A 17,245-nucleotide genomic window follows, 5' to 3' on the forward strand; every position below is an offset into this window, starting at 1 on the left:
ATCAACCACCAACATCCTCACATTGCAAGGACAAGGTTCTTCGGCTAGCCTGAATTTCCCAACATCCAGGAAACATGAGTTGCTCAGTGAGGTCATCATACTGTGGGCATGTGACTGCCTGTCTATCTGAGTATCTGGCTCAAACCGCTAATAATCATGCAGCTTTCTGGCACTATATAGGGAAACCACAGACCAAATCCTATGTGAGGCAACAGCCTGAAGGCTGATTTCCCCCTGGAATCATATGACTCCTTTAAAATAATCTAGCTGTTGGTCACATCTTGATTTGGTTTATGAGCCACTTGTGCACACTGGTGAAGCCAAGAGTAATGGCATTTGGGCCAAATGCCAGGTGAGCAGCAATAAAAAAAAATACCCTATATGCCAAACCCATGGTAAAAAATGGGCACACCCACTTCAACCATGACAGGAATAGTACAAAACAAGAAAGGCCTAGGCTGCTGGTCTATTAATATAGTGAGCTGAGGATGATGATTTCAAGGTCCTACCTTCAGGCTATACTGAACTTGGCTGACATAAGTTCCTGGATACACTGTGTTTCCCTTCATAGGCACCCTAAGGTTGGAGCTGATATGAGCTGGAAACAGCGCTTCAAAGAGCAGATTCGTAAAGCCTCATTTTTTCCTAACCCAGAAGCCTTTGTGAATTCTATGTAATGTAGATTGGAGTTGAACATCTTGAGGCCCCACTAATGCTACTGCCACTTGAAATCAATTTTTTAATTAAAGGGATTGAACTGTTTGTGGTTTCTACATTGGAATTTTGATTTCTGGATCATAAAACACTTTCAAACGGTGTTTTTACCCCACTGTGGTGGCCTAATTACCCTTTAATCTTTTCTAAGAGAAACTGAGCAGCATACATTCAAATGGGACCTCAGAAACAACTCCAAGCCAGAGTCCAGTCTAGAACTGAAATTTCTAACTAGACTTTGGTCTTAATCCTTTCTCTCTCTTTCTCTCTCTCTTCTCTCTCCTCTCTCCTCTCTCCTCTCTCCTCTCTCCTCTCTCCTCTCTCCTCTCTCCTCTCTCCTCTCTCCTCTCTCTCTCTCTCTCTCTCTCTCTCTCTCTCTCTCTCTCTCTCTCTCTCTCTCTCTCTCTTAGCTAGGCGAAGTTCTTCAATACATGAAGATAGGAAAAAACTTGCTCTCATTATTTATACTTGAATTTCCCATGAAATTAGATAACCTGCGAAAGGCTGTTACGTTCCCATTCCGCACAGAAAGCCCACTACTACCATGTAGAAACTATCCGCATGAAGGTTCTGCAGTCCTGGATACACTCCCTGTAACATAGTCTTCTGTTTGCTTACGGCTTAGCATTGTCTCTCATTAATTAGGCCACAGAACAGGAATATATCTTTTTTTAAAAGTAGGTTTGCCTTAAAGACCCATTCCTACTCTGAGAGCAACAAAACATCCAGGTGTAATTTTTTTAAAGTTTATGTAGACTTCTGTAAAAATTACCTAAATATGAAAGTCAGTGCTGAGTCAAATAAGCCTGTCATTTGTCTTGTATTTTTGTCTTGTATTTTTTCCTAACTGTTGTTTCTCATGACTTGTCACCATTCCTGAGTCAAACAGAACCAGACGCAGGGGGAGAAGAAGGGGGGAAGGCAGAGGGACTTTGGAAGAGCAGCAGTTGGACATGACACCTCAAGGACTCAACACATTTAAAGGAAATAGATGGCTAAGGCTAGTGAGAGCCCCCAAAGCCTGGAAGTCAGCCATTTAATCTGGAACATTCACATCCCTTTCCTAGTAGACTCTTGGGGACTGACGGTTCATAATGCTGAGACTCCCCACTCATGGCAGCTCTGGGGGACCTGCTGGGAGGGTGCTGGCCCTCGGCTCAGTGCCTGCCTGCTCTTCTGAACACGGCACGGGTTGCACACATTCCTTCAAGTCCAGGGCCAACTCTCACCCCTTCCAGCCCAGCTTTCAACTTACATGCTTCCAAAAGGAAGAGATGTTTAGCAATCTCTGAATGTGAACCCCACTTTTGGAGAGCATGCTCTTATCAAGACATTCAGATACTCTCAAGATTTTTCTTCATTTTGACTCCTCCAACCAAAGACTACTGTTTCTCTAAGGCTTCCCTAATTCAGAAAAAAAACTTTGACAACACCAAGACAGCATGGTGACAGGCACTTTAAAATAGTTTGTTAGTGACTAGATTGCCATAATCTACTCCAGATGATTATGAATTTTTTTTTTTTTAATATATTTTATTGATTTTTTACAGAGAGGAAGGGAGAGAGATAGAGAGTTAGGAACATAGATGAGAGAGAAACATCGACCAGCTGCCTCCTGCACATCTCCCACTGGGGATGTGCCCACAACCAAGGTACATGCCCTTGACCGGAATCGAACCTGGGACCTTTCAGTCCACAGGCCGACGCTCTATCCACTGAGCCAAACCGGTTTCGGCGATTATGAATTTTTAAAAAACCTTATAACTAATTTATAGCCCTAGAGTCAAGCACCTTGGAAACCCAGAATACCAGCTGTGTCCCAAAGTTGCTCTATGGATTGGGACGCATGTCACAGAACCTCTCAGGACCTCAGCCTCTTCATCTAAAACGTGAGGTCTTAACCTGATGATTCTGAAGTTTTCCAACTTTAAAGCACTCAAGTCCTCTGACTAAAAGTAACCTTCAGGGAGAGGGAGCCACTTTACTCCTTTCTGATATAATCAAGTCATTCCTGATGTAGGCTCCATCACACCTCAAAAGAAATTCTTCTGTAATGACTTAATTATTGTAACTTTCTGGCCAACACAAAAATTCAGTTCACTAGAAGCTGCTACCTCAGTGTAGAATGGCTCCCGGGGGATTTCTCTGTTCATCTTGCCAGTATTTCCATAGCCCCTAGTTGAACAAGTACTTTGTGATTTCTCATTAAGTTAGGCTGAAATCATCTCCTACTTGGAGAAGCCCTATTCTGGCTTCTGGATCTCTACAAGTGTTTGGGATTTTAGGACAGTAGTAAAGGAATGAGATGGCCCTCCATGGGCAGTGATCAGGCCTGACTGCCAATCCTGGAGGCGCAGGAATCCCGTTACCTGGTGTGTTCGTTCCTCCGGGAGCACCACGGTCTGAAACTGCCTGAGTCACAGGCAGTGCAAGCAGGATGGGGACCCTTCCTACCCCCCACCCTCCACTTCGATAAAGAGGGCCTGAGTCGGGGTACTTTCACGTTACCCACATGAGCTGTAAGGTTCTGGAATTAATTGCTCAGGCTTTTGGGCTTTAAGGACTTGTAAAATAAAAACAGCTCATAATTAATGTTCTAAAGATTTTTCTTTAGATATTTTTCAATTAAAACATTCTGGCTTCTAGGCATACCCTATATTTGGGGGGCACAAGAATACAAGTAGGGGCCCAGCCTGTTCCCTGCTTTTCTCCCCATGCAGTGTGTGGGAGTTACCACAGTTACCATCCCAGCTGCTATCATTCCTGCCCAGAGTCCTGGGGTGGGGGTGGGGGTGGGGGAAGAGGCCTGCACCTGCCCGAGCAGCAGTTCTGGGCTGTCTGGGTACTCAGTAAATTCTGGGGCCCAAGTAGTTGGACGATAGTCAAGAAATGGATGGGGGGCCCTGAAAGCTCTCGGTAAGCACCCTTACCCCATGGAGAGGGATGCTGCTGAAGGCTAGAATGGGGGCCCAGGAAAAAGACCCTAGTTGTCTGGGTCCAAAGGCAGGACTGATGCATTCCATTCTGGCTAAAATAAACCAAGTCTTTAAGCGTCTTTAAAGGTACCAAATGCCAAAGACTGCTAAAGGTTTTCTGTACCTTTGCACATACAGTAGGTGTGCAGAATCGAGAAGCTGGACATCTCCCACACAGCACTGTGCATGGTGCCACCCCTTGACTATTTAGCAGAAGGGGGTAGAGACAGCTCCTTTGAATTACAAGTTGTCTGAAGAATTCAGCAAACCTGGGGCTCTAGAGTGGAGCACATTTTGGGAAGCTCATCAGTTGATTCCTAAAAACCATCTTCAAAAATTTTTTTTAATTTTTATTTATTGACCAAAAAACCAACTTAATTCATGGAATTTGAAATCTTAAATAAGTTTACTAAAGTATGTAATGGGGCACACTTTCCTTATAGAAGAAGCAGGGCCTCATGGACTTTCTGGGAATTCCCTGAGGTTCTGACTTCCATCTTCCTATTGCTGCATAAAACTGAGCCTAAATTGTGTCTGTTGCTCTGGGTTGACAAAGAAGGCTTCCGTAAGCCTGAGCATACAGAAAGATCATGTGTTCTGAGTGTTGGAAGAACCTGCTCCAGATTGTAATGGTATCAGTTGTTTGTTTCCAACCCTTCAAGACCTAAGGAAGTTTTCCTGGTACAAATAGACCTCAACAGTGCTTACTGCTCCAGCAGGTTCCTGGTTAGTGACCAGAGCAGTGATGCAGATCGTCTATGGCAGTGGTTCTCAACCTTCCTAATGCCGCGACCCTTTAATACAGTTCCTCATGTTGCGGTGACCCCCAATTTCATTGTTACAAATTGAACATAATTAAAGCATAGTGATTAATCACAAAAACAATATGTAATTATATGTGTGTTTCCCGATGGTCTTAGGCGACCCCTGTGAAAGGGTCGTTCGACCCCCAAAGGGGTCGCGACCCACAGGTTGAGAACCGCTGGTCTATGGTCTGAGAGCAGGAAACAGGACGCATCTCTACAAGGCTCCCTGGTCTTCCTGTTAGGAAACTGGTGTGTGGCGGCACTCCCTGCACATTTGATAGTTAAAAAGAACTATGGACGAGACAGAGTAGAGTCGTAGATTTTTAATTTGATTTTTTTTTCAGATGGCTGAGGGTGAAAAACCTTTAAGAATGTCAACAGAAGCCCGGCCTGTGTGGCTCAGTGATTGAGCGTCGACCTATGAACCAGGAAGTCAAGGTTCGATTCCCAATCAAGGCACATGCCTGGGCTGTGGGCTCGATCCCCAGTGTGGGGCATGCAGGAGGCAGCCGATCAATGATTCTCTCTCATCAATGATGTTTCTATCTCTCCCTTTCCCTTCCTCTCTGAAATCAATAAAAACATGTTAAAAAAAAAAGTCATAGAAGACAGTGCCCCAGGCCTTGCCTGGCCTGCAGCCTACTCCACTTTTAGACTACTGGAGATCCCCATGAATGATACCTAGAGCAAAGACAAACACTTGAGAGATTTAGTTTTCTTCTCTAAAAGATGAAAAATTACTATTCTGTCAGATGGATATGCCTAAATAACTCCTGAGGACAGTAAATAAGTAATTAGGTCAGAGAGGAAGAGAAGGCAAAAGTGAAACTAAGTAAAATGAGGGGAAAGATACAAATTGTGTGCCTTAGCGTGGAAATTAAATTCAAACAAGAATGCTGGAGCTCATTACATGGACCTTTGCTATTCACCAGAGGGACCCAAAGACAAACCCATCTCTACTTCTAATAAACATCTAGTCAACATGTAAGACACATCAACACAACTAGGCCAACTGTACTACATATCCTGTTACATCTGACTCACTTTAATTCTCTGAATATCTAACCTTGTAGGACTCTCCTCTCCTGTTCCAGGTGTAAGGTAACTCAGCTCAGTTACCTAGAGTCATAGCAACATCAAATATTAAGGCTGAGGACTTTAAAGCTCTTCTAGTCTAATTCAATCATTTTGAGATGAGAGGTTGTGTGCCTTGTCCAACACACAGCTAACTGGTGGTAGGACCAAAAGTGGAACTTGGGTTCTGTATTCCCAGGGAAGTGTCTATCAGCTTTCACTATCTTCCTTGAAGTAAAAAGGCAACTTCTTATTCCCCTGTACAAGGAGGAAGAGATTTATCTTGAATTGCTTTAAAGGGCTGAGTTAAAATGGAAGGTTACATGCTAATATACAGCGTGGTCTCGGGTCTCCTAAGTCAAAGGGGTCCTAGATTTAGGTCACTCACCTTTAGAGGGCATGTAGATTTTCCCAGTTAATTTAAAGAGGCTTTCAAATACAGCCTGAAAATGAAGTTTATCAACATGATGACATTTTCTATCACTAGTTAAAGGTAAATGGCTATTTCTGCAGAATATCCTGACTCTGGGCATACATGTCTAAATGTATGTATACCAACATATACATAAGCACATTATAATTAATATCTACTTGTCATAATTAGTGTAACTATTTTAGATTTAAGCCTGATGTTTTCTCAGAGGACTCTTTTATTATTGCTGTCAAGTGGTAAGCAAATTTTTGAAAGTCAATTTCCCTCCAGAGCACTCACACATACCTAGTGGGCTCCTGCCACAGTCTGCAGGCCTGCAGTATTCTAAGCAAATCATGCTTGTTGTTGGGGCCTTGAATACTTTGATTTAAAAGGGAGAAGAATCTAATGAATAAAACAAACTGATGAACAAAACACATCCAGAGATATAGAAGCATGGAACAGACTGTGGCATCTCAGAGGGAATGCTGGGTGGGGGGATAGGTAGGGAGAGATTAACATAAGAACTTATATGAATACATGCATAACCATGGACACAGACAATAGTGTGGGGAAGGCCTTGGGGCGGGGGGAGAGGCTGGTATTGGGTTAAGGGGGGGTCAATGGGGAAAAATGAGGGACATATGTAATATTTTCAATAATAAAGATAAATTTAGAAAAAATACTGCAAAAGGGAGAAGAGAAGAAAAGGAGAGCATTCTCTGCTATAAAAGGAAATGAAGGTGAGCCAGCCAACTTCTTTAACCCTCTGCTGTATCACCCCTGAAGACTTACTCTGACCATGTGGGGAATTTCTGGAGATTTATACCTGGAGCCATGAAAATCCATTCTCTCTACAAGGACCACGCACTTTCTGTCTGTGTTACTTAAATTCTAAAAAGGTCTATCCTGTATACTTAAGAGAAGTTAAATTAATATATAACAGTTATTATAACTACTACCACAGAACTGCCTTGTCTGAAACATACAAAAATCTTAATAAGAATTGTCTTTGCAAAAAAGGCAGGTGTTTCTACAAAGCAGCTGTACCTCTGGCTTTCATGTTCTGGTCACTGATGACTAGCATTCTGGATTCTGGAATCTAGATTCTGCCTAATTGTTTTTCTGCCCATGGCACTTACCTGGTAAAGACTAGCCTGTGTTTTGCCAAATACTGTGGAAAGCTTGACTCACAGCTTTGAAAAAGGATACGTCTAATTCACTCTGGAAGAGAAAAGAGTGCATGCATGAGAATGAGACATCGGGACAGAATGCACTTAGCAGAGTTAGGGCTGCTCTGGCCACACATCTGGAAGCAGTGGGAGCGGCTGCTCTGGGTGCAGAAGTGTGAGACCAGAAGGCCCTGAGTTTAGGATTGTGATTCTTTTAAAAAAGGGCTGCATTTTTATAGACTAGAACAGTTATCCTTAGAACATAGAGGGGATAAACTAACTCAGCTTTTACAGATGATAGGCAATTTTTGATAGGTTTATAAAAAACCTTAATAATGTATATACCCTTTAATCCATCAATTTTACTCCTGGGAGTTTATCTTAAGGAAATAATTAGATAATGGCACAACAATGTATGATAGGATATTCAGGGTAATGCTTATAACAGCAAATTATTGAAAATTAGGGGGGCTAGTTAAAAACATTATAGCAGATCTACAAATGATGATGCAGATGTATATGTACTGACATACTGTTGAATAAAAAGCAAGTTATATGTATGTTACATCCAGAATTATCCCATATATCCTATATAATAAAAGGCTAATATGCAAATTGACCAAACAGCAGAACAACCGGTTGCTATGATGTGCACTGACCACCAGGGGGCAGACGCTCAACACAGGAGCTGCCCCCTGGGGGTCAATATGCTCCCACAAGGGGAGTGCCACTCAGCCAGAAGCCAGGCTCATGGCTGGCAAGCACAGCAGTGGTGGCGGGAGCCTCTCCCGCCTCTATGTCAGTTGGACATCCCCCGAGGGCTCCCAGACTGCAAGAAGGCGCAGGCCAGGCTAAGGAACACAAATTTCGTGCACCAGTCCTCTAGTATATATATAATTGTTTTCCTGTCCATGGCACTTACCATTTACAGAGAGAGAGAGAGAGAGAGAGAGAGAGAGAGAGAGAGAGAGAGAGAGAGAGACAGTTAGATAGACATTTAAAGAGCCTGAAAGGACATTTACCAATAAGTGATGGACTTACTGATGATCTTCTCTCCTTTCTTTTGCTTGTATGTATTTTTAATTTTTTTTCAATGAACATAGATATTCATAGAGGGAGGAGACAAGCAAAGAGCCAAACCCATTATCTGAAAGGACTTCAGTCTGACACAGGCAGCACTGACATCCCTGCTCCCACTTCCTCAGCAGCAGCCTCAGCTTTTGCAAACTGCCTCCATTAGCGCTGATTGAGTTGGCCTTTTGTTTTGAAATGTGATGCTGAGATGCTTCTTTCAGCGCAGACAGCAGCATGAGACTGATCTCCAAATTTAAGATTTGGAAACCCTAAGATTAAAAATAGTCCCAAAAAGATTGTTTAAAACTCAGAAACCTAAAAATAATTTTAGATGACAAGGCATTCACCATGAGTGGGACAGTTTCTATTTTCTTTCCCATAGTACTCTTTTCCCTCCTCTTTCTCTTCTTTTTGCTACTACTGTCTTCCTAAACCCAGGTCCTCCAAGGCCTATATAATCACCAGGTTTAAATTAAATTCTGATCTTTACCTCTGTGGTTTATGTGGTCACTGACTCTCCCTAGAATTACAGCCCAATTCAGCAACATGCTATTTATGCTCAGTTACTGAATATAACAATAATAATTTTAAAAACCTTAGAAATGATAGTGCTTGCACCCACTCTTTAGTCTCCCAGGTTTAAAACATTGCCAATTTGGGAAATTATATTCTTCTTGGTAGGTGTTCCCTTAAAGTGGCTAATCATGGCCAGCCCTGAATTACAGGGTTTGATTTGCAACCAGCCTGTCTTAACAGGGTGGTCCTTTGGAGATAGCAGGAGCTAGAGCAGAGGTTCTCAACCTGTGGGCCGCGACCCCTTTGGCGGTCAAACAACCCTTTCACAGGGGTCGCCTAAGACCATCCTGCATATCAGATATTTACATTACGATTCATAATAGTAGCAACATTACAGTTATGAAGTAGCAACGAAAATAACTTTATGGTTGGGTCACAACATGAGGAACTGTATTTAAAGGGCCAGAAGGTTGAGAACCACTGAGCTAGAGTTACGCTGTCCAATACAGTAACCACTAGCCTCATGTGGTGATTTAAATTAAAATTAAAAAAATTTAAAATTCCTCATTTACACTAATCACATTTTAAGTGTCTAAAAGCCGCATGTAGCTGGCGCCTACCGCATTGGATGGCACAAGTGCAGACATTTCTATGGCTACTGAAAAGTTCTTTTGGATATTGTTGGTTGACAGTACTCTCTCCAAACAATCAATACAAAGATGAATTTTAAAGCCAGCCTCAATGCTCTCTGTCCCCTCAAGCCAGCATCTGGAATGGCCCAACCTCTTGCCCTCTTCCAGTCTGGAGGCCACCGATCCTTCCTAGTTAGATACATTTTGGCAGTGGTTCTCAACCTTCCTAATGCCGCAACCCTTTAATACAGTTCCTCATGTTGTGGTGACCCTCAACCATAAAATTATTTTCGTTGCTACTTTGTAACTGTAATTTTGCTACTGTTATGAATCGTAATGTAAATATCTGATATGCAGGATGTATTTTCATTGTTACAAATTGAACACAATTAAAGCATAGTGATTAATCACAAAAACAACATGTAATTATATATGTGTTTTCCAATGGTCTTAGGCGACCCCTGTGAAAGGGTCGTTCGACCCCCAAAGAGGTCGCGACCCACAGGTTGAGAACCGCTGCATTATGGTGTCGAAGGCCACTAGGCAGCTCCCCAGCTCCAACATCTGAATCAGACGGTAAGCATGCATCAGAATCACTGCAAAGCTTGTTAAAACACCAACTGCTGGGCTTCAGCCCAGGGTTTCTAATCCAACAGACTGGGGTGGGTCCGGAGTTGTCTTACAAGTTCCCAGGTGATGCCTATGCTGCTCGGCCAGGCACCACACACAGACCTCTGCACCAAGGCAGTGAAGACAGGCTGGATAACTGTCCCATGAAGGAGTCTGCCAAACGCTACTTCTGGCATTAGAAGGAGTTAGACTGAAGATATAACTTGTTAACATGAGTTTTGTCCTAAGCAGGCTTCATGGCACTCAGTATTACTAACTATGGATTTCACTCACTGTCTCAGGAAGAAGCAAGTTGGAAACAATTCCTTCCTAATAATTTTATTTAAAAGCAAAATGAGTCCTAGCTGGTTTGGCTCAGTGGATAGAGCGTCAGCCTGTGGACTGAAGGGTCCTGGGATCGATTCCAGTCAAGGGCACATGCCCAGGTTGCAGGCTCTATCCTTAGTACGGGGCATGTAGAAGGAAGCCCGATCAATGATTCTCTCTCATCATTGATGTTTCTATCTCTCCCTCTCCCTCTCTGAAATCAATAAATATATATTTAAAAAATAAATAAATAAAAATAAAAGCAAAATGTAATAAACAAAACAACTTGGAAAAATCATCCTGTGCTACCTCTACTTCTCAAGAATGTCTAACCAAGGCAGGGGAAGGCCTACGTAACAGAGTGAAACATCTTTACTGATTCTTTTAAAACACTATTTCAAACTAACTACAAAGCTAAAGTCAGGAAGACAGTGTGGTACTGGCAGAAGGATAAACATACAAATAATTGGAACAGAATTGAAAGTCTAGAAATAAACCCTTACATTTATGGACAACTGATTTTTTAAAAATATATACATTTTTATTGCCCTAACTGGTTTGGCTCAGTGGATAGAGCGTCGGCCTGTGGACTGAAGGGTCCCAGGTTCGATTCCGGTCAGGGGCATGTACCTTGGTTGCAGGCACATCCCCAGTGGGGAGTGTGCAGGAGGCAGCTGATCGATGTTTCTCTCTCATCGATGTTTCTAACTCTCTATCCCTCTCCCTTCCTCTCTGTAAAAAATCAATAAAAAATATATATAATAAAATATATATATAAATTTTTATTGATTTCAGAGAGGAAGAGAGAGTGAGAGAGGGAGACAGAAACATCAATGATGAGACAGAATCACTGGGGATCGAGTCCACAACCTGGGCATGTGCCCTGATGGGGAATCAAACCAGGATCTGGTTCACAGGCCGACACTTAATCAGTGAGCAACAATCCCTGGACAGATTTCATTCTTCTTTTTGGCTGAGTAATATGCATTGTGTATATGTGCCACATCTTCTTTATCCAATCATCTATTGATGGACACTTATGTTGCTTCCATATCTTGGCTATTGTTGAAATGCTGCAATGAACACAGGGGTGCATATTATCTTTTTGAATTACTGTTTTGGATTTTTTTGGATATATATTCAGAAGTGGGATTGCTGGGTGATATGGTAGTTCTATTTTTAATTTTTTGAGGAACCTCCATACCGTTTTCCATAGTGGCTGCACCAATTCAAAATGGTATACATGGAGTTACCATATAATCCAACAATTCCAGTCCTAGGTATATACCCAAGAGAAGGAAAAAGATGATTCCACAGAAAAATGTGTTCACAGCTGTTCATAGCAACATTATTCACAATAGCCAAAAAGTATACATAACCCAATGCCCATCAACTGAAGAGTGGATAAGCAAATTGTGGTATATCCATAGGGTGAAAGATTATTTGGCAATAAAAAGGAAAGAATTACTAATACTAGTACATGCTACAACACTGATGAATCTTGAAAATGTTAGGTTAAAAAAAAAGCCAGCCACAAAAGACCACATATTGTACAATTCTATTCAGGAATTTGCATGTCATCCTTGTGTGGGGGTCATGTTAATCTTCTTGGTACAAATCTATTTATATAAAATGTCTAGAACAGGTAAACCATAGAATAGGTAAACTTATAGCCCTGGCTGGTTTGGCTCAGTGGATAGAGCGTCAGCCTGCGGACTGAAGGGTCCCAGGCTCGATTCCGGTCAGGGGCATGTACCTGGGTTGCGGGCATATCTCCATTGGGGGGTGTGCAGGAGGCAGCTGATCAATGTTTCTCTCTCATTGATGTTTCTAACTATCTCTCTCCCTTCCTCTCTGTAAAAAATCAATAAAATATATTAAAAAAAAAAAAAAAAAAGAATAGGTAAACTTATAGAGACAGAAAGTAGATTACTGGCTTCCTAGGACCTGGAGCAGGTGGAGAGAGGTAAGTGGGAGGGAAATGCTAAGGAGTATTGTGTTTCTTTCTGGGGTGATGTAATACTCTAAAATTGATTGTGGTGATGGTTGCACAACTTTGTATCCCAGATAATGTAAATACTAAAAATTACATATTTAAGAGGGTGAATTGTATAGTATGTAAATTATATTTCAATACAGCTGTTTTTGTTTTTTTAAGTAGAACTGTTGGAAAGGAACTCATGTATTCCTTAAGAGGAGTTGGTTTTGATCTTCAAAGCAAGGGTTTAATTTAATTTAATTTCCATGACTTAAATTAAAAAGATACCTAGTATTTAACAAGGGGAAGCACAAGAAAGAAAAGAGAAAGCAAATTAGATAGCAAAATCTCTTAACTGAGAAATACATAAAATGTTCTTAGTCTTGTAGAAATGGTTCTTTATAAAGAACTAAGGCATACATAGGTTCAGAACACTCTGCATGAGCCAGAAGGAAAGGTAAAGAAAATCTGCCAGCATTTGAGTTTTAACGTTTACATGTTAAAGCTCTATATTAACACATGTTCTTGATATAGAACCCATTCTGGGAAATGGGCCTGAGGACGAAAACCCTGCTTTAGTCATTAGACTTACCACTCGGCTGAAGTACTCATCTAAAACTTCCACAAAGTTATGGATGAATTCATAAATTGCCATCTCGTTCTGAAATAAAAAAGGAAGGATGCATTCGGTTTTAGTGTGGCCCACGTGTGACTCGGAGCTGCCCGGCACACGGCGTGGTATGCAGATGTGAGCAAGGCAGCTTCCCATGGACAACTGTTCAGAACAGTTTTATAACTCACTTGTTTAAAAGAAGTTTATTAAGAGGAGAAATGTAGAAAGCCGTCACCACTAAGGTTTTTTTAATGTCCATAATGAATCTAGCTGGACTGAAACCGGACCAAGTCTAGTGCAGAATTCTGAGCTCTACTCCCTGACTTCACCACCAACTGGCTGAAGCAATTTTTCAGTTTCTTCATCCATCACTTTTCCACTTGTGAATATGCGGAAACTACCTCAAAGTTTTGTTCACAGATAAAAAACTGAGACTTCAAAGTATTTTAGATCACACCCCTTTCAGAGAGTCCATGGCCAAAGGTGCTGTTGATTGGGCCTGACTTTTCTGAAAAGGTGAACTTAAATCTGAGGAGACATAATCACAACAGAATCATATTCACAGTTTGCTCTGGCCTCTGACATGTCAGCCTATGTTTAAAGCCACAACAGCTTGGCCACTACGCTTGTCTAAACTGCCCCACTGTGCACCACGGGACAAGGGCAGGACACCAGTATTGCTTTGGGTTGAGGAAGGCCCTCTGTGGTTTTGTGCTTCTCTACATGATGCTCATTTACTAGTAATCCAATAAAAATCCAAGCTATTTCTCTTCCACACAGCTTTCCCTAGCCCTGAGAGAAACCAAAATCCTGCAAACAGCCAAGGTAATTCTTAGAGAGGCAAGTAGGGAAGAAAATGTCAGTGTGAGCAGGAATAAAAACCAGACTGTTAGGCCTAACTTCCTGGCATCTACCATAGGCTCTTCTGTTATCTTACCTCGGTGTCATTAACTCCAACCACGATGAAGAGAGCTGCATACTGCCGATATATCAGCTTAAAGTCCTTATATTCAACGAAAGAGCACTAGACAAAACACAATTACATATTAATTCCTACGGTTGAAATGGATTTCCTCAAAATGGCTCGCATAATTTTAGCTTCTGATTTGAATGCTTGTCAACACATTCTTAGAAATGCACATTAAAATGTTACACGCCTTTGCTGGTCTCTCCTCACAACACTGAGGGGACGACTTAGAAGCATCTCTAGTGGGAGGTGAAGAAGTGGTCTTGGGACAAGGGCTCAGTGTTCCCACGGGTTCCCACCTGTGCTCCTTCCCATTCCTTAGTGGGCTCTGTGTGGAACTCAGCAGGCAAAACTACTGAATACTCAGCATTTTACACTGTCTGCCATGTGAAATAACCCAACACAATAAAGATTTTCTTCTTTTCACCTCCCCTAGGTTTTTTGGGAAACAATTAAAGATTCAGTTTTGTACTATTTAACCGTCGCTGAAGAACCAAATATATGTAGCAGACACCCATGCCAAAAATAAATAAATAAATAAATAAATAAATAAATAAATAAATAAAATCTCTATTTCTTTTTCCTATCTCCATAGAATCAATGTAGACTCTTTTATAAATCATTTAAAGGTGGCTTTTGAGACCTAGCTGGTTTGGGTCAGTGGATAGAGCGTCGGCCTGCGGACTGAAGGGTCCCTGGTTAGATTCTGGTCAGGAGTACATGTCTGGGTTGCAGGCTCGATCCCCCAGTAGGGGGCGTTCAGGAGGCAGCTGATCAATGGTTATCTCTCATCATTGATGTTTCTATCTCTCTCCCTCTCCCTTGCTCTCTGAAATCAATAAAAATATATTTTAAAAAATAAAGAAAAAATAAAGATGGTTTTTGTGTAGCAAATGCTAGATAAATCTTTCATTGTAAACACTGCCTCATACGAATTCATAACTAGCTTACCATCACTGACTTGTGGATAAAACAACTCCCTGCCCATTTATTTCTCTCTTACAGTCACTGTACAAAGGATAATGGGATGGCACTGGGTGGACAGGAACTGGGGAGCCAACTGAAAGCACACTGCTGCCCTTCCCTTGGACTTTGGGTGTGCTTGCCCAACGTGAGTGAGTGTACGGCTTTTTGCACTGAAGATGTTGCTCTTGGCTGCCCGGATGCACCTGAGAATGAAGTTGCACATTTTGATCATGGAATTTCTTCCATGGAAGCCACCTGACAAATTATAAAATGGAGGAGGTGAGGCTTTTATTTAAAATTAGGATAAAGGTAATAAGTGCAGGACCATTCTGCAGCCTTTGGCTAACTCTAGAGCCAGGGTGGTTTGTACTCAGTTGGATCTTTCAAGGAAACACAACCTATTTGAATGAACTGAGGAACATTTTCAAAGCTTCTCAGAAGTTTTTGACATTTAAAAAAAGTATCAAGCACCCAACTGGTGTGGCTCAGTGGTTCAGCGTCAACCTATGAATCAGGAGGTCACAGTTCAATTCCTGGGTCAGGTCACATGTCTGGGTTGCAGGCTTGATCCCCAATAGGGGGCATGCAGGAGGCAGATGATCAATGATTCTCATTACTGATGTTTCTTTTTATATATTATAATAGAGGCCCAGTGCACGAATCCGTGCATGGGTATGGTCCTTCGGCCTGGTTGGCAATCGGGGCCGATCAGGGCCAATATAGGTCTGCTGGCTGAGGGACTGTGGGAGGTTGGCCTGCTGCGGGAGGTTGGTTGTGGGAGCGCACTGACCACCAGGGGGCAGCTCCTGGGTTGAGCTCCTGTGGTCAGTGCACATCATAGCGACTAGTCAACCGGTCGTTCGGTTGCTTAGGCTTTTATATATATAGATATGTGTGTGTGTATATATATATATTTTTTCTTTGTTTTTGTTTTTAATTTTTATTGATTTCAGAGTGGAAGGGAGAAGGAAAGAGAGATAGAAACATCAGTGATGAGAATCATTGATTGGCTGCCTCCTGCATGGCCCCTACTGGGGATCGAGTCCACATGTGTCCTTGACAAGAATTGAACCCGGGACCCTTCAGTCTGCAGGCCGACGCTCTATCCACTGACCCAAACCAGCTAGGGCTCATCATTGATGTTTCTATCTCTCTCTCCCTCTTCCTCTCCCTTCCTCTCTGAAATCAATAAAAAATATATGTATTTTTTAAAAGTAGCAAAGCACTTTGAGGATAAAATATAAACTAAGCTGAGATTGTGCTTGATTATGACAAAACACCAGTGGATACTTATTAAAGTCTAAAATAATTTAGAGAGCTTCAAAAATATCTAACAGTATATTTATACAAAAGTGCATATTTAACAAGAATAACCTTGCAGTGAAAGGGGTGTTTGAAATTATGGAGTTGAAATTATAGGAAGATTCAAGCATGAGTGCTTCTGGAGTGTGCCTACTTTTACTTAAATTATGTGGCTATTAACAAAGTCCTTTAATAGTTCCTGTTTCCTTTGACAACTAGGCAAAGCAGTGTGTACCATGGCAGGGCAAAATAGTAATACAAAGAAAACTCTTGAGATGTTCCAAATGGAAAATCAATTTAAAAGACAAGGGAAACACAGTTCCAACGCATTAACTTCTGAAGCACTGATGTAGCTTAATATTTATGACTTAGCAGTGGTCCCCACAGCCAGCCTTTCTACCTAGGCAGTGAACTGGAGAACTGGCAAAATGAATGGGTGTTTTTAACAAGGTTTCTGATTTTGCCTCAGTTTGTTCAGTGATTTCCAATAGATTCAAAGTTTAGGACCTGGATTAAATAATTATCCAAAGTTCTTTGTAAATGTAAACTCAGTTTTAAAAAATTCCCATTTTAAAATTATTTAATGATTTTTTTAAAAATTTCTTTATTGGTTAATGTATTACAAATGTGTGCTCATTTCCCATTAACCCCCAACCTCCCCGCCCGCCCCCCACTCATGCTCTCATCCCCCTGTTGTCCGTGTCCATTGGTTTGGCTTATATGCATGCATACAAGTCCTTTGGTTGATCTCTCCCCTTTTCCCCCTCCCTCCCCTACTTTCCCTCTGGGTATTGATAGTCTGATCCCTGTTTCTCTGTCTTTGGATCTGTCCCTGTTCACCAGTCTATGTTGTTCTCTATATTCCACAAATGAGTGAGATCATGTGGTATTTATCTTTCTCTGACTGGCTTATTTCACTTAGCATAATGCTCTCCAGTTCCACCCGTGCTGTTGCAAATGGCAATAATTCCTTCTTTTTTACCGCAGCGTAGTATTCCATTGTGTAGATGTACCACAGTTTTCTAATCCATTCATCTACTGATGGGCACTTAGGCTGTTTCCAAATCTTAGCTATGGTGAATTGTATTGCTATGAACATATGGGTGCA

The 17,245-nt window shown here is 41.7% G+C and overlaps 1 protein-coding gene and 1 non-coding gene across 8 annotated transcripts in view; both read right to left on the minus strand.

The window, feature by feature from the left end:
- The window catches only part of AP4S1 (adaptor related protein complex 4 subunit sigma 1), a 63,297-nt gene that overhangs the window by 11,617 nt on the left and 34,435 nt on the right, over positions 1-17,245 (minus strand). For 3 of the 7 annotated variants that reach the window (XM_036353894.1, XM_036353912.1, XM_036353904.1), the window contains exons 3-5: positions 13,840-13,926; positions 12,882-12,950; positions 7,194-7,205 (exon numbers count right to left, since the gene is read on the minus strand). In XM_036353894.1, coding sequence (XP_036209787.1) covers positions 7,194-7,205; positions 12,882-12,950; positions 13,840-13,926 — 168 coding nt within the window. Of the gene's footprint in view, positions 1-4,583; positions 6,013-6,341; positions 6,363-7,123; positions 7,206-12,881; positions 12,951-13,839; positions 13,927-17,245 lie in introns of those variants that run through there. The other 4 variants (XM_036353949.1, XM_036353922.1, XM_036353931.1 and 1 more) reach the window with 3 other exon arrangements.
- Positions 11,858-11,962, minus strand: LOC118661578. Its single transcript, XR_004969372.1, has one exon. It is a non-coding gene; the product is annotated as a U6 spliceosomal RNA (small nuclear RNA).

This window comes from Myotis myotis, unplaced genomic scaffold (genome assembly GCF_014108235.1).
Source record: "Myotis myotis isolate mMyoMyo1 unplaced genomic scaffold, mMyoMyo1.p scaffold_m19_p_1, whole genome shotgun sequence".
Taxonomy (NCBI): domain Eukaryota; kingdom Metazoa; phylum Chordata; class Mammalia; order Chiroptera; family Vespertilionidae; genus Myotis; species Myotis myotis.